The sequence below is a fragment of the Eumetopias jubatus genome, unplaced genomic scaffold, assembly GCF_037043125.1.
Source record: "Eumetopias jubatus isolate StellerSeaLion01/CBP00866 unplaced genomic scaffold, mEumJub1_p1.0 scaffold_3, whole genome shotgun sequence".
Taxonomy (NCBI): Eukaryota; Metazoa; Chordata; class Mammalia; order Carnivora; family Otariidae; genus Eumetopias; species Eumetopias jubatus.
In genome coordinates this window covers 115633844-115651868 of record NW_028274809.1, presented here as the reverse complement: position 1 = coordinate 115651868, position 18025 = coordinate 115633844, and the positions used below count along the sequence as shown (strand labels likewise).

General features: G+C 39.6%; 1 protein-coding gene across 1 annotated transcript; it reads right to left on the bottom strand.

Annotated features, from left to right (window-relative positions):
• Positions 1-1521: 1521 nt before the first annotated feature.
• Positions 1522-8882, bottom strand: SAP18 (Sin3A associated protein 18). The gene is made up of 4 exons (XM_028107316.2): positions 8739-8882; positions 8441-8550; positions 2202-2324; positions 1522-1936 (listed from the first exon to the last, which is right to left on the bottom strand). The coding sequence occupies exons 1-4, from the start codon at positions 8865-8867 to the stop codon at positions 1780-1782; spliced, it is 519 nt and encodes a 172-aa protein (XP_027963117.1). The 5' UTR covers positions 8868-8882; the 3' UTR covers positions 1522-1779.
• Between the last annotated feature and the right edge of the window lie 9143 nt (positions 8883-18025).

The window sequence follows — 18025 nt, the reverse complement described above, 5'->3', positions numbered from 1 at the left end:
GCACCTGGGTGGCTCAGTTGTTAAGTGTCTGCCTTCAAGGGAAAAAAAAAAAAAAAAAGCGTCTGCCTTCGGCTCAGGTCATGATCCCAGGGTCCTGGGATCGAGCCCCGCATTGGGCTCCCTTCTTGGCGGGAAGCCTGCTTCTCCCTCTCCCACTCCCCCTGCTTGTGTTTCTTCTCTGGCTGTGTCTCTCTGTCAAATAAATAAAATCTTTGTAATAACCTGGAGTTAACAAGAGAGCCCTCATTGTAGTTCACACCGTATCAAAAACTGGCTTACGAAGGTCCTGTATTTAGTTCTTGCCTTCTTCTTCTGCATAGTAAATCGGTGTCTTCCCCCAAATAGGAGGGTAACCATGGCTCTTCTCAAAAATCAAAATCAAAATCGGTTTAAATTACTTTATGACTGACAGAACTCAAGTCTATCTAGTCTGAATGAATAAAAAAAATCTAAGGGTTTGGGGTAAACTTCAGAGGAGAAGAGGCACCAGATATGGGTTCTGGGCTGATCTCTGCCACCTGGTGATGGGCTTTGCAACAGAGACACCAATTCCACGGAACCATTACATTTAAAAGGCTGCTTCTGTTATGTACAAAATAAAATGACCGCAATCTGACTGAAAATCACTGCTAGCACCTATTTTTTCATTTTGGAATATACGTTTTCCATTTCCTACTGTAACAGACTATGGTAATTCAGACTCACTACACACCGGCCATACTCTAGAAACTTCAAGATGGGAACGTAAGGGAGCCACAAAAGATGTGGCTTCAGCTCTGACTACTTTATAGCTAACAGCTAGTATTTACTGTTTCTTACAGGTCAGGCCTCTGGAAATACTTAATCGCCACAATCCCATGGGCTGTCCTCGCCATTTTACAAATAAAAACAAACAGATTCAAGTAACTTGCCCAAGGCTGCAGAGCTCCTGGTGCAAAAATGTTTAGGCCAGCTGGTCTTAACCACGACACATACGGACTCTCCAGATACTCAGATACAAGCCAGTCCCCGGCACCAGTAACACCACATATCAATAGCCTCTATTTACTCAACTTCACCATATCCCTGGCTCTGCTCCCAGATCCTAAGATTCCTCTTTCATCCATTTTTAGACCTTCAAGGTAATCCTCTCCACCTTTACCCTAAGTGCTAACCCTTGTTTCCTCTGTACTGGTTCCTATCTTCCAAATGCGCTATTCTCCCTATTTTTCAAACATAAAAAGCCCTCACCGTGGCACCCATTCTTTTTGTCGCTGTACCTTGCTGTAGGCAGGCCTATTTCTTCGAGCACACACAGCATCTTCAACTTGCCTCAGCTCATGCTATTCCAAAATGCCACCTCACCCTCGTTCTAACCGCAGGCAACAGTCCAGGCCACAAACTTGCCCTCTATTTCATCCCAGGGCTTTCTCACTCTGCCCCATTTGGGTTTAAACATATACCAGCCTCCACTACTCAGCATAAACCCCAAATACTACATTAAACCCTGTTCCCATGCCTTCATAAATTTTCACACTCCAGTTGATTGCACACATGTATTTAACAATACAATTTTACAAAGGATGCTAAGAGCACTTTTCTTCGTATTTTACAGAAAGACCAGAAACATATGGACTTTCTTTAATATCCATATCGTACGTAACACAGCCAAATCTAATTCCTAGATAGACGCATTACAATTTGCTTAGACTTTGAAGGCTTAATGGCAATGATGAGGGGAAGAAAAGGAATTTATTTTACATAACAATGAAAAATAATTCAAGAAATAGTAAATAAAATTTAATATGGTCTCAGGCGCGCTGAAGGAGGTGGTGCCCGATTTGGAGGTGTGATTGCTATATCCAGATAGTCTCCTATTTGGAACTTCTGCGACTGCAGGGTCATGGAGTCATCAGTCCCCTTCCTCCCAGACATGGTGCTGCCAATCTCCTTTACTCTGCAGAAAAGGAGACCCAACTGTTAACGGATCACAAGTCAATGAAACTAAATACGCACTGCAAAGTAAACACGGGACTGGATTTGCTCCATTATGTTATGGCACGGTTAAAAATTAATTACTACATTAAGCTACATCAGATATTAATAAAATTTACATCCCCCCCCACCAAAGAGATTCATTAAAAGGGGAGGGGTTATCCCTATCAATTAAAACATATAAAAACCAAAGTGATTATAGGAATTAAAAATTAAAAGTTACCTACCGATAGCCAGGCCTTTTAGGATCTGTAAAAACAATTGCAAAATTGAAGTGTGTGCCCTTCTTTCTAGCTTCTGGGTAGACTTCTTTTACTAAACTAGTCAACTCTTTCAAAGTTGCATCCATCCTGAATTTTTTAAAAAGAAAACATTACATTTGATTAATCGACAATATAACAATAATATTGACATATAATGAGTTAATTATGTGTCTGAATTGTGACCTGTTAGAATTGTGGCTGTCAAGGTCTTATACTTGAGTTAATTTTATTTTTTATTTATCTTTTTAAGAGTTTATTTTTAAGTAATCCGACACAACATGGGGCTCATACTCACAACACTGAGGTCGAGTCGTATGCTCTACCTGAGCCAGCCAGGCGCCCCTATACTTGATTTTAAAGCAGCTAATAATCCTATCTGCCCCCATAAACTCCCCTTACCAGCCTCAATGATTGAAATGATGAATTATAAAGTCAGACTATTAGTGATAAAAGGGACATCAGGGATGGGCGCCAAGTGGGTGCAGCCACTCTGGAAAACAGTATGGAGGTTCCTCAAAAAGTTGAAAATAGAGCTACCCTACGACCCAGCAAGTGCACTACTGGGTATTTACCCCAAAGATACAAATGTGGTGATCCGAAGGGGCACCTGCACCCCAATGTTTATAGCAGCAATGTCCATAATAGCCAAACTATGGAAAGAGCCCAGATGTCCATCAACAGATGGATAAAGAAAATGTGGTGTGTGTACACACACACACACACACACACACACACACACACACACACACACACACAATGGAATATTACACAGCCCTCAAAAAGGGAAATCTTGCCATTTGCAACAACATGGATGAACTAGAGGGTATTATGCTAAGCAAAATAAGTCAATTAAAGGAAGACAATTATTATATGATCTCACAGATATGCGGAATTTAAGAAACGAGGCAGAGGATCATAGGGGAAAAGAGGAAAAAATGAAACAAGATGAAACCAGAGAGGGAGGGAGACAAACCATAAGAAACTCTTAATCTCAGGAAACAAACTGAGGGTTGCTTGAGGGAAGGGGTGTGGGGGGATGGGGTGGCTGGGTGATGGACACTGGGGAGAGTATGTGTTGTGGGGAGCGCTGTGTTATGTAAGACTGATGAATCACAGACCTGTACCCCTGAAACAAATAATACATTATATGTCAATAATAAAAAAAGAAAAATAGATAAATAAATAAATACACCAATCCAAAAAAAAAAGAGGAGACTTCAGGGATTACATCTGCTACCTTTTGTTGCTATGTAACATCTTACTGGCCTAGTGATTTACTTCTTTAAGAGTAACTAGTCCAAATTAATCCACACTATTAAAATAATTTTATTTCCATATTTCTAAAGCATGTACTTTTCCACATTTCGTCATGTCTAAAGTTGGAATGCATCTTAGAATCAGTGATAGGAAAACATTTTCATAAAGATGTATTTTTTCTAAAGATGGAATCTTAAGAGTTTTACAGCAGATAGAGCCGCAAGACCAATGAAACATGAAATTTTCTTTAGGACTAAGCATAGGTTCCTTTCACAATACATATTCTTGTCCTGCAAATATTTATTTGAACTCAGAACTTAAAACAGACTTTTGAGTTAACATGGCACAACCTGGAAAAATCTTTCGAAATATGAGCATCTTGGAAATCGTTAACGAACCCTAACTGTAAATTTTATAGTTTTCTTTCATGACAACTGGAAGAATGAAATGGATGATGTGGAACTGAAACAACTTTGCCTATAGGGGGCTATAAAATGAAAACAAAGGACACCAGATACTCTTTGAAGAGCCTTCCCCCCCAAACATGCCCTGGCTCTCTCCTAGTACCATCAGAACTAACACCACTGGGGCATCTAGGTGGCTCAGTGGATTGAGCATCTGACTTGATCTCAGCTTGGGTCTTGTGTTCAAGCCCTGCATTGGGCTCCACACTGGGTGGGAGCCTACTTAAAGAAAAATAACAAAAAAACCCTCCCATCACCCACTTCATTGCTCAGGCCATAAACCCGTAAGCACTGTTAAGTTCCTCCCATCTTTATCCTGTTGTTTCTACCTCCCAAATACAGATCATATCATTTTCTCCATTCCCCACCATCACTGATTTCTACCTCATTATTTAACTGCCTTTGACTCATCTCCATCTCAGTTTTTAAAAAGTTGCTGTATAAAACTTATGTCAAAGTGACACCTGTCCCCACCACCAGGAGAGGAGACCAACCACCTGGAGGATAGCAAACAGCACAACAATGCCTTCCACCAGGAGCAGCAATCCCAATCCCAGGATATCAACCCACTGCATTAGTTTGCAGGTGCTGGGGTTGCCAAGACAGACACAACTCACAGAGACAATGGAGGGAACGATGCTTTACTTGCACTGGGAAAAGACAGCACGAGATCTGCTTCATAAAGAGTGCAGGTCTTACCCTGTAGCTGATGCCCAGATAGTCTGCATGCACCCTTCTTGTGCTGCAGGTAAAAGACCTCTGAGAACAAGACACTGCAGGTCAGGTGCCATACAATGGCACACAGGCAGAACAAAGAACACATCAAACCCAGAAAAGGGAAAGATACTCCCAAAGACATCTGCCCAGCACAGGATTTGAGGGCTCTTTATCTCTCTGCAAAAAAAAAAAACCCAAACCAAAAAAACCTTTCCAGGCCACAGGTCGCTCTTATGTGGCCATGCAAGGAAGAAGTGAGAAGCTGTGCATAACTGCCTTTCTTCACTTGACACATTTCCATATTATTTAAAGAGGGGGGAAAGCCACATGCAAAAATGTAATAAATTATATCCCAAATCTCACCAACCAGTAATAACCAGTGATGTTAACATCACTGTAGGTATCTTTTTACATATACACAATGCTACAGAAAAAAAATCTTAAGATTATCAAGCATTATTATACATACTGAAGTTATAATACAAAACTATAATTCATGTTTCAAATATTATATATTTTTTAAATAAAATTTGCGTTTACTTAAGTTTAACAGAAGAAAAAACAAGTAAAATTGAAGGAATTATAAAATTTCAAATAAAGATTCAGTTACCCCTATCACCTCCTAATTTTGTAACTTTTTATTTACTCTGTCAGAGTTCTATTCTGCAACAATTCCCTGGGCTATTTTTTATTTATTTATTTGAGAGAGAGACAGCGAGAGAGGGAACACAAGCAGGGGGAGGGGGAGTGGGAGAGGGAGAAGCAGGCTTCCCGCGGAGCAGGGAGCCTGATGCGGGGCTCGATCCCAGGACCCCGGGATCATGACCTGAGCCAAAGGCAGGCGCTTCATGGCTGAACCACCTAGGCGCCCCTCCCCAGGCTATTTTAACCTTTGTCCCGATGAAGTTTGAGGCAAGACGGATTTTTTTTTTTTTTATTTAACCTGATCTTCTGATGTTAATTATTCCACATCAGTTATCCCCTGGTCCACCTACATATTTACGATGTATACCAGAAAGCGTTCTTTCTTCCTTTCTAAAAATACTTTCCATATTGTCATCTTGTTCCTAACAAACTTGGGGAATTTGGTTTACATCTGCTACCAGCTCTGACAGTGAAATCTCCTACAAGCTTCCAACCTGAAGTCCATCTCCCTAGACCAACAGGTGGGAGTGCCAGTGCTGCTTTCTGACCACTAGTCCAAAGCTAGAGGACATGGATGAGGAACGCAAGCGCTCTCCTGGGACTGAAGTCTTTGCTGTGAGGCTTAGTTTTGTGCGTCAGTTTGGCAAAGCTACAACCTGTTATTCAATCACACTAACGAAGGTGTTACTAGAAGGTATTTTGTGTATGTGGTCAAAGTCTATAACCAGTTGGCTTTAAATACAAATTATCCTAGACAATCTGAGTCAGCCTCATTCAATCAATCTGAGTAGGCCTGATTCAATTAGTTGAAAAGGACTTACGAGCAGAGCAGAGGCTTCCCTGAAGAAATTCAGGCTGCTGTGGGCAGTCTTAGCTCTTGCTTAAGAGTTCCAGCCTGGCCCTTCCTTAGAGCTCGCCCCATAGATTGGGGACTTAGGTGTCTAGACAGCCCTCAGAATTATGTAAGCCAATTCTCTGTAATAAATCTCTTCATATAGATCTCCTACTGATTCCATTTTTCTAGCTGAACCCTGATACAGCTACCTAGGTAATTCTCTTTCAATAACCTGTTCAATGACCACCCAAGCATAGGAGACTGACCACTCCTGTGGTGTCTGGCTTGTTCCCCCAACTTCATACCGTGCCTTGAACTTTGGCAAACTCAACTCACTTCTGCTAGGCTCCTCCGGACTCCATTCCTTTTTCTCTTATTTCCTGCCTACTTAGTCCCTCAATCTACTTCTACAAATGGAGAATTCCCAAGATTTGACTATCTTCCTTCAGTACTGCTTCTGGAAAAGGGGGCAGGGCTCTGTGCTGTCACACCAACCACTCAGTCTTTTAGAATCTTTGTCTTTTGCCATCATTTTGAGATAAAACATAAGGCTATCTTTCTTTCTTTGGTTGCAGTTCAGGGATAGGACAATTTAGGGCAGAATTTTTCTGCAATTTTCTTCTGGATTAGGAGTAGAGGATCTCTGGAACAATCTCACTCTGCCATCTTCACCCTAAAGTCTTAATTTTAATTAGTATGTATTCATCTGCTTTCTCCATTAGACTGAGCCTACTGCAGGGAGGGGCGGTACCTTCTTTACTTCATACCCTCAGATTCTAAGCACAGCACCTGGCAAATAGGAACTCTTACCGCTGGAAGAAGTATAATTTAATCTCTGAACAGAGGTTTTCATCAATACATTAGTAACAGTTCTTCCTCATAAGTTACATCAAACTTCCTGGAACTTTATCCTGGAATGATGCACTAAAATCATACTACATAAATTTAACAAGTACCTACAAAAGACAAATAAGGTCTCAATCTTTAAAGAATCGAGTTCCACTATGCTGGACTCGCAGTTTAAAATTACACACCCTTCTGGGACTATAAGATGGTGCAGCTGTTGTGAAAACCAGTTTGGCAGTTCCTCAAAAAGTTAAAACATATAATAACGACATGATCCAGCAATCCCATCTTTAGGTATATACCCAAAAGAACTGAAATCAAGGACTCAAAACAGATACTTGTATACCCAGGTTCATAGCAGTGTCACAAAGCCAAAAAATGGAAACTCAAGTACCTATCAACAGAAAAGTAGATAGACAAAATGTGGTATATTGATACACTGAATATTCAGCCATAAAAAAGAATGAAGTTGTGTTACATGCAACAAGATGGATGAACCTTGTAAATATTATACTGAGTGAAATAAGCCAGACACAACAAATACGTATGAGTCCACTATACAAGTAGACACAAATATCTAGAATAGGCAAATTCATATAAACTAGATTAGAGTCTATCAGGAATGGGGAGTTATTGCTTGAGTACAGAACTTCTGCCGGGGGGGGGGTGGGGAGAAAAAGTTTTGGTAATAGGTAATGGTTGCACAACGTGAATATAATTGACGCAACTGAATCACAGACTTAAGAAATCACAATGGCAAATGTAATGTTATATATATATCTTTACCACAAGACTTATTTTTAAAACTATTAACCTTTTACTGCTACTAAACAGTCATTATGATGTCAAACTAAAGAAATACATGCAGCTCTAAAGATATGCTTGCAATATGTAATGGCCCTAGACAGACTTGGGGGTACAGAGGGTACACCTAAGAGATAAACATTCAGGGGCAAGCCATACAGGAAACACACATCAAAAGCTTTTCCATTAAGCACCAGATCAGAAATCAATTGGTTTTTGATTTTTTAATGTTTAGCACCCAAGGCTTAATATTACACAGAAATGCTCTTGAGGATAAATATCCCATGATTTTCATTTATTTGACTATGAGCCCCTTAAGGGCAGCTACTGCATTTTATTTATCTGCATATTATATTTGTACCAATCAGTCACAACAGTGATAGCAATCTTGGGTGAGTCAATTCTTCACAACCCAAAACTTGGAACATTAAACCTAACAGTATTACAAGATGGGCGAATCCCCTTTTACCTAACAGCTAAAACCTCTAACTTTCTGAGAGGTGGGCCCAAAGACCCCGAGCGAGAGAAAGCAAAACCAAGGAGGGTATTTCTTCACTGGCACAGGGCATTACTTAATGTTAATACCTGACCCCCCCCCCCCCACGCCACGACCCCGCGACCCCCCTTGCTCTCACCAAGTGTAGATCTGCAGCTCGCTGGACGGTACATTTCCGCGGGAAAACTCGTCCATTCGGTGGTGACGGCCGTTATTGGTGGTGAAAACACGCAGCAGCAGCGGGCACGTCTGGGAGCGAGAGGAGGAAAAGGAAGGACAGAAGTTAAAGAAAGCGGCTGCGAGTCCGGAGCTCCTTTCCCCTCTGGAGACGCCGCGGCCTCCGAATCGCCCGGGGAGCAAAACACCGCCGCCTTCCGCACACAGGCCGCGCTTTCCGCCCCGCCGGGCCCACCTCCACCTCTTTTCGGACCCCATACTTTCTCCCGATCGATCGGTTTCTCCGGCTCCTTCTTAATTTCCTCCTGGGTAACGCGCGACTCCACCGCCATCTTCCTCCTACGGCCCGCGAGACGCTCGCTCTGACCTCCGACCCCTGCAGCGAGCATGAGAACGAATTCTCTCGCGAGGAGAAGCTCGAGGCTTTATAGAAGACCGGGGAGGAGGGGCGGGGCGTTTGTTGGAGCAGGCGCAGTTCATTGTGCGACGCGTGAGCCCGGGCCCGGCCGCGCCGCGGTTTGCGTCCTCAGAAAAAGGCGGGCGTTGGCGTCCGGGGGGCGGAGTTTCTGAGGGATGCTCTCCTTGGTGGGTCTTTGGTGGCCTAGGAACTGATCTTCTGCAATGTTCACAGGCCAAACGAGCTTGAGGTGGCATTTTTTCCGCACGTAATGAATAAGTTAAGCACTCTTAAGAGTAGTACAGGAGGTAAGTGAGTAGGCAAAAACATGACTTTATTAGCAAAGTATCGAACTCTTTAATAAAGGAATAACAAGTTGTGAAATGGACCCTTGTATGTGGACCCCTGAGTGAAAACAGAAGAGGCTCTGCAAAGCTGAGGGGAAGACAGAATGCCTTGTAGTAAGTGCTCACGAAATAATTAGTGATCTGTACTGGGGAAAAGTGAATTGGATTCTTCGCACACCACAGCGGAGCAAAGACCCAAATGAGAACAACAAAACTAGAACTTTGTGGATATAACATTGTAAACTATCTTCATGATCAATGGATTGGAGCACCAAGAAAAAAAATTAATAAATAAAAAGCAAATCCCAGGATTAAAAAGAAAAGGAATACATGATATAAAAAGCACTAACCAGGAATACGTGATATAAAAATTGCTACTTTATACAGTAGAACAGAGATGGAGAGCACTGGGGATGATGAGCAGATATTAAGAGGAGTCCAGAGTTCTCCAGGTGATGGGGAGCCATTTAAGTTTTTAAGTTTTTTATCTTGTTTCTGAGCAGGAAAATGACATGAGAAGAGTTATCCTTCAGGGAAACATTAGATATCTTTGACATTGTGTGTGAAAGACTCAGGATGTAGGCTCTTAGTCTCAGTTCTAACATTAGCCACCCATATGACAGTAAAAGGCACTTATGTTCTCTTTGGATTATTGTCATTTATAATTGTTTATTAAAGTTTCCCAAGTACCAGCAACCAGAAACATGAGCCAGGAACTGTGAAAACCAAGATGAATAGGACACTTTTGCAAGTGGAGGAGGCTGCTCAGTACCTGGAGTCCTAGCAAGAGCACACCTAATTCTAATAATTGAGTTTTAATTTTCACAGTGTGTTTCTGGTACGAGACCAAAGTGCTATGGGAGTTCCAAAACTGGGATGGTTATGTCTGCCTGGGTGAAGGCAGTGGGATGGGGAAGCTGTTTGGTGAAGTTCTTAGGCTTTAAGGGATTGATAGGAAAAGAGGTATTTGGTCATTGTTACAAAGTCACCCCAAAGTCCCGCTGCATGCTAATTAGATGTGGTTTGTATGTGCCCCACCATTTCTGCATACATTTTATATTTTCCCCATCTTTTTCACAGTGACTGCTAGCTTTTTGATTGTTTGGGGTATTTTGTTTGTTTTGTTTTGTTGAATCTTCAACTATTTTTAAGGGGAAATATTGTTAAGCAATAATCAACAGATGATACACTCTCATGTTGAGCCGCTTTGTGGGCAGAGGAAATATTCCTAATAAGGCTATCGGGCCCAATGAGAAACTGAGAGCATCAGATGTAGAAACTCTTTCCAGTAAAGCCAACTTCATTTCTTTCTAAAAATAAATAAATAAATAAATAAAAAGCACTAACCAGAAAAGACTTATAAATTTGACTAGATTTAAATTGAAAAAAAAAACACACACACAAAACCTGACCTTCAAAATACATCATAAAGAAAGAAACACGTAAACCACGGAGTGGGAAAAAATATCTCTGATTGACAGAAGTCAGTGTCCAGGATATATAAAGAAAAGGACAGACATCCCAATAGAAAATGGGTAAAATAATTGAATAAGTGCTTCTAAAATGAAGAAATCCAAATGGCCAATAAACATATAAGGTGCTCAAACTCATTGCTAACCAGGAAATGCACTAAAACCATAGCGATTGGCTTTAATTGCTTGGTTTGTAACAAACTATACTCACTAGCTTGGCAAAAATTAGAAACTGACAACATTTGTTGGTAGACTAATGAGAATTTTCTAATACTTGTGGTGAATGCACAAACTGGTATACCCACTTTGGAAAGGAGTTTAGGATTATTTAGTAAAGTTGAAGATATGTATACTTTAGATCTAACAATCCCACTGCTTGGTATATACCCTAGAGAAGATCTTGCTCAAGTGTATCCAGAGACATTACAAGAATATTCTTAGCAGTTTTGTAAGAACAAAAAGCTCGAAACAACCCCAATTCCATCATGAAGACAATAGTTCAATGAATCGTGGTGTACTATACAGAAACAAAAGTACCAAACAGCAACGGAATAAAAACGAACAAACTACAGCTACATGAAATTACAACTATGTGAAACAACGTGAATATACTGTATGAATCCATTTTTATAACATTCAAAAGCAGGCAATACTAAACTATACTGTTCAGGATGCATTCCCAGGTGATAAGACTATAAAAAGAAAAGTGATGAAGTAATTATCACAAAAGTCATAATCGTAATTACCTCTAAGAAAAGAAGACTGATGAGGGTGGGGGAGCGCAAAGGAGGTGTTTCTGGAGTGTTGGCAACATTCTTTTACCTCTGTGGTGGTTATGCGGTTTTTTATTTTAAATCATTCTTTAAACAGTGTATGTTTTACACTCTTCTGTATGAATGCTATATCTTGCTATTTAAAAAAAAGCCCCCCCCCGCAGGAATGCCTATCAATTGATAAAAAAATACAATCCATTAGAAAAGTGGGCAGAAGTCATGATAGGCATTTCATGGAAGAGAAAACACAATTACGTATAAACATATGAAAAGATGCCCAATCTCATGAATAATCATAGAAATGCACATTTAAACCACAACAAGGTAACATTTCACTCAGATTGGCCAAAATGTAAAAATCTAACAAGTATGGGCAAAGATATGGAGAAAATGGAATTCCTATGGACCACTCTCATCCACTGTGGAAATACTGGTGTTATCTAGAGAGACTGGATGTGTGCACACCTTAGGACCCAGCTATTCCACTCATATTTGTACACCCAGAGAAATTGCTACACATGAGCCCCAGGCAACATGTTGAACAATGTTCAAACATTTATTCTTTTTTTTTAAGATTTTATTTATTTATTTGACAGAGAGAGACATGGCGAGAGAGGGAACACAAGCAGGGGGAGTGGGAGAGGGAGAAGCAGACTCCCCGCGGAGCAGGGAGCCCAATGCGGGGCTCGATCCCTTGACCTGAGCCGAAGGCAGACGCTTAACAACTGAGCCACCCAGGCGCCCCAAATATTTATTCTTAATAACTAGAAAAAATCTGAATGTCTACCAAGCGTATATTCATAAAATGAAATTCCGTAAAGATTTGAAAATATGGGGGTGCCTGGGTGGCTCAGTCATTAAGCATCTGCCTTTGGTTCAGGTCATGGTCCCAGGGTCCTGGGATTAAGCCCCACATCGGGCTCCCTGCTCAGCGGGAAGCCTGCTTCTCCTTCCCCCACTCTCCCTGCTTGTGTCCCCTCTCTTGCCGTGTCTCTCTCTGTCAAATAAATAAATAAAATAAAATAAAAAAGATTTGAAATATGAATCAATATGCTTTCATAAAAGGTAGATTAAAAAAAGCAAGTCACAGAAACAATACATACAATAGGATTCAAGTTATGGAAAGTTAAAAAATAGGAACCTTCTTTCTCCCTTCCCCCAAATACTGTTAGGGAAACAAACACTAAGTAGTAAAACTATAAAGAGAAGCAAGGCAATGATTAACACTATATTTAGGATAGTGTTACCTCTGAGAGCAAGCAGGAGTAATACAATTTATGAATGGCATCCAGGAAGCTTCTAAGGGACTAGTAAGTACTCTTTCTCACTAGAGGAGGTGTGGTTTTTCATTGGCTACCTGGTAGCTATACATTATAAATACTCGTGTGTGTGATTTAGATCTCTGTTAAAAAAGATTGTTTTTAACTGCTTAGAGATGGGTCCTTGCATGTAGTCAAATTTCAGTTTTTAAAAAAGGTATTTAAATTTCCTCCCCAGTTCTATGATTCTATTTTTAAATGAAATTTTATTTTTTAAGTTTTTATTTTAATTCCAGTTAACATACCATGAAATATTAGTTTCAGGTATATAATACAGTGATTCAACACTTCCACACATCACCCGGTGCTCATCATGACAAGTGCGTGCCTTACTCCCCATCACTTAGTTCCCCTATCCTCCCACCCTCTATGATTCTAGTATCAAATCTCTTTCAGAACTTCCATAGCATAAAAATACAGACACACGAGGGCACTCTAACCAATCAGTTAAAGAGACAACATTGAACCTGGGAAAATGAAGAACCTCACAATGTGTTATTGTTATTATTGGGGAGGTTTTGCTTCTTACACATAAGCTCTTCTTTGGACCTTTCCAAATGACAAGCTTTCATCCAAACAGAATTTCCCAATACCTTGAGGCAGTGGAACTGCAGGTATAGTTAAAGTAGATCTTCAGCATCCCTCAATCCATCTACATGGGCTTCTAGGTCCAACCCTGAACACAAATTATAATATTTAAGTATATGCATCCTTTAGAATTTACACACAAGAGGATTACACTTTTAGGTATATGCCCCCAAAGAATTGAAAGCAGGGACTCTAACAGGTATTTGAACACCAATGTTCATAACAGCATTAGTCACAATAGTCAAAAAGTGAAAACCACCAAATGTCTCTCAACCAGTGAATTGATATACATATAATGAAATATTATTCAGCCTTAAAAAAGAATGAAGTACTGATACATGCCAACGAGGATAAACCTTGAAAACATTATGCCAAGTGAAATAAGCCAGACACAACAGAGCAAACATTGTATGATTCCACTTATATGAGGTACTTGTAATAGGTAAATTCAGAGAGACAGAAAGTACAATGGAGGTTACCTGGGCCTGGGGTGAGAGAGGAATGGGGAATTATTGTTTAATGATACGGAGTTCCTATTTGCACCAGTGAAAAAAATCTGGAAATGAACAATGGTGATGATTGCACAACATTGTGAATATACGTAATGCCACTGAATTGTACACCTAAAAATGGTTAAAATGATAAATGTCATGTTATATATATTTTGCCACAATAAACATTTTTTATTTTTTATTTTCTAAAGATATTTTAAATTTATTTATTTGAGAGAGAGAGAGTCAGAGAGAGCACAAGTGTGGGCAGGGAGAAGGAGAAGCAGGCTCCCCACTGAGCAGAGAGCCCAATGCAGGACTTGATCCCAGGACACTGGGATCATGACCTCAGCCAAAGGCAGACGCTTAACTGACTGAGCCACCCAGGCGCCCCCACAATAAACATTTTTTAAATGAATGAACATTTGAAGTATTTGAACTGTGAAAGTCATCAAACTTTCTCCACTTGTGCTTTTCTCTATCTTTCTTTAACATGTTCTGGCATTTTGAATCAATGGGAAAGTAGATTGCCCTAATTAAAAAAATCAGAAATATGTAATGTGAAGTCTTACAGAATATGCCTCAGTCAGTCACTGCAAGTCCATGGTTTTTTCTGCTGAGATTCAGGACATTTTCTGCTGAGATTCAGGACAACTTTCTGATGGCAAGAAAACATATTCATGAACGTGTACGAACTGTGTTTCTGGAAAAGATTTAACGGAATATATTTTTCGTAGAATTTTATGACTCCTTTTACAAAAGTTGTGGGTTGTAAATTTGGATATTTTGGGGGGTTATTAAACCTTTTCAAATTCCTTCAGGTGCATCTGTGGAAGACTAGGTATATGGCATTTATAAGCACAATATTTATGGGTTCTTTTTTCAGAAAGAAGTGTATGTAAATACTCTTAGTAAAGCATCTGCTTATTACCAAGAGTAGAAAAATGTGAATTTCCATAACCATTCCTGGAAAAATTAAGCCTAGAGGCAATATAATTACGACTTAGAAGATACATTGCTTTATATTACCCTAAAAACTGTATTTTTACAAATGAGCATACATGCCTGTTTGGCATTAGCACTGAAAGCAACGCTGCTATGAACCAGACCTGATGCTCCCAACCGGTCTCTTTGTGTTACCCCTTCAGCTGTTCCTCAACTCCAGCCAGAGAAGCAGTGTTTTTAAAGGCTGTTCCCACTAAGATGTGCTCTAAAGTATGGATTTGGGGAATCCACTTTTTAATTAAAGGTTTTTTAAGTAATCTCTACACCCTGTGTGGGGCTCGAATTCACAACCCTGAGATCAAAAGCCGCATGCTCCACCAACTGAGCCAGCGAGGCACCCCAGGAATCCACTTTTTAACCAGCTTCTCAGGTTGTTCTGAGAACTATCTCATTTACAGTATATTTTAAGCCAATGGAACAGAATGACAGCACATTGGCTTTTCAGAGAGTTGAAATATCTCTCACTTTAACCCCTATTTTAAGCATTTGAATGATTAGATTGATAATGGTTTTTAAACAGACCTCCTCTTCCCCTGCAGTGTCAACAACATATTTCCCAGAAGGAAGTTGTAGAGGGCAACTAAAAAGCTTAATTAATGGTTGAAAAATCTTAGGCTTGAATTTAGATAAATCTTAAATTTAAACGTTAGCTTAGTCAGTTGCTAGCTGGTTAATCTTGAATCACTTAACTGTTCTGAGTCACAGATTCTTGATCCATAAATTAGGATACTGAAATACCAAACAGCCCCTTATGAGGAATAAATGCATCTAAAATAGTTGGCACAGTGTCTGCTGTAGATTAACTCAACAAATGTGAGCCATTATAATCATCATCACGTAGACTGCACCTCTTTTTGCGAGGAGACAAGGGGGCAAATTAAGAAGCTAATTCCCTGTCAATTCCCTCTATTGTTGAAGGATAGCTGATTCCATGAAAATTTCAATGAAAAAAATAGCATTGCTGTCATGATTACTTAATTATAAATCTTTGCCAACTCATTATCATGTACATTCAGATAGATATGTACTAATCTTTGATCGCTGCAAAATACTGAGAGCATGTTTATTCACCTGAAAAAAAAAAGCAGCTATGGAAAGTATTTGGCTTAGGTATTAATTATCAAATCTGGAAGGAGTGGTATTTTGGGAGACTTGGGTTGGCTTTTCTGGCCCCAATTCCAAGGTTGCACATGAAGAAGGATCTTCAGTAACTTACTAGTTCTTTGAGATTAGGAAATGCATTTAATAGATGTCTTTGTGGTGTTGATACCATCACAGCATAAATAAAATTTAAAGTCCTCCTTTATATATGTCTAACACTAAAATATGTATTAAAGGAATACATTGTAAAGTGCTTAGATAACTATCTCAGTATCATATTCTCACCTTTTAGATTCAGAAGGTAATAATATCTGTTCATATTTATTGATCACTGTATCAGTTATCTTTTTAGTGCCATGTAACAACAACCCGAAAACAAAGATGCTTAAGACATCAGCCCTTTTATTTGGGCTGGGCTCAGCTGGGCAGTTTCTTGGGTCTCACCTGACTTCCCTGAAGCAACTGTAGTTATCTGATCACTCGACTTGGAGGTAAGGGGTTAAGATGCTCTAAGAGGACTTTGCCTCCTCTGTAGGTGATGGTGCTGGCTGTTGGCTGGGTCATGTGTCTTTATCAGGCTAAAGACCCCTTAGCAAGCTAGATTAGAGGGGAACTTCTGAATTTGATAAAGAATATCTACAAAAAATCTAAAGCTAATGGTGAGAAAATTGAAGCTTTCCTACTAAGATCAGGAACAAGCCAAGACTGCCCCTCTCACCACTCTTACTCAATTTCACACTGGAAGTCCTAGCTAATGCAACAAGACAAGAAAAGGAAGTTCTAGAGCTACAGATGGGGATGGAAGAAATAGAACCGTTTCAGTTCATAGATGACATAATTGATTATGCAGATAAATCTAAAATACTGACAACACCAAATGCTGACAAGGATGTGGAGCAATGAGAATTCTCATTCACTGCTGGTGGGAATGCAAAATGGTACAGCCACTTTGAAACGCAGTTTGGAAGTTTCTTACAAAATGAAACATATTCTTTCCATAGGACCCAGCAATCATGTTCATAGTTATTTACCAAAGAAGTTGAGAACTTATGTCCACACAAAAACCCACTCATGGATGTTTATAGCAGTTTTATTCATAATCACCCAAACTTGGAAACAACCATGATGTCCTTCAGTAGATGAATGGGTAAATCCAGACAATGAAATATTATTCAGTGCTAAAAAGAAAAAGAGCTATCAAGCCATGAAAAGTCATGGAGGAAACTTAAATGCATATTACAAAGTGAAAGAAGACAATCTGGAAAAGCTACATATTATATGATTTCACCTATATGAAATTCTAGAAAAGGCAAAACTAAGGAGACAGAAAAAGGTCAGTCATTGTCAGGGGTTGGGAGGAGGAAGTGATGAATAGGCAGATCACGAAGGATATTTAGGGCGTGAGACTATTCTGTACGATGCTATAGTGGCGGATATATTCTATTATAAATTTGTTTGAATCCATAGAATGTGCAACACCGAAGAGTAAACCCTCATGTAACCTTCAGACTTTGGGTGATAATGTTATGTCAGTGGGGGTTCATCAGTTGTAACACATGTACCACTTTGGTGGAGGATGTTGACAGCGAAGGAGGTTATGCATAGGTGGGAACCCCAGGAAATATGGAAATTTTATATTTTCTGCTCAATTTTGCAGTGAACCTAAAACTACTCTAAAAAATAAAGTCTATTAAAAAATGTTTAGTGCAATTTTCAAAGTCATGAATCTCATCATTGGGTGAAAAGTTAGTATTTACATTATTCCCTTGAAGTTTTATTTTCATTTATATTGTCATCATCATATATCTGATAATTTTCGTATCTCAATATTTTTCCCATTTTTCAGCATTCTGATGTGGAACATTTCAGATCTTACCCTGATAATTTCACTAACGGTAAAGCAGCCTGCAAATTGGTGAGGGCCACTTGTAGGAAATTATATATTTGGTCACTAATTGTTTCTTAAATTAATATAGCTATTTCATTCAGATAAAGAGTTCTCAATTCCCTGGAAAAAACCAAAATCGATTAACAAAAATTGTAATTATTATTTA

Excerpts from the sequence above, each read along its gene's own strand:
- SAP18 (XM_028107316.2), bottom strand. The coding sequence starts at position 8,867 with ATGCTCGCTGCAGGGGTCGGAGGTCAGAGCGAGCGTCTCGCGGGCCGT. Across the intron at positions 2,325-8,440 it reads GAGCTGCAGATCTACACTTG|GATGGATGCAACTTTGAAAG; the intron begins GTGAGAGCAAGG and ends TAAAAAATTCAG. Across the intron at positions 1,937-2,201 it reads CCTAAAAGGCCTGGCTATCG|AGTAAAGGAGATTGGCAGCA; the intron begins GTAGGTAACTTT and ends CCTTTTCTGCAG.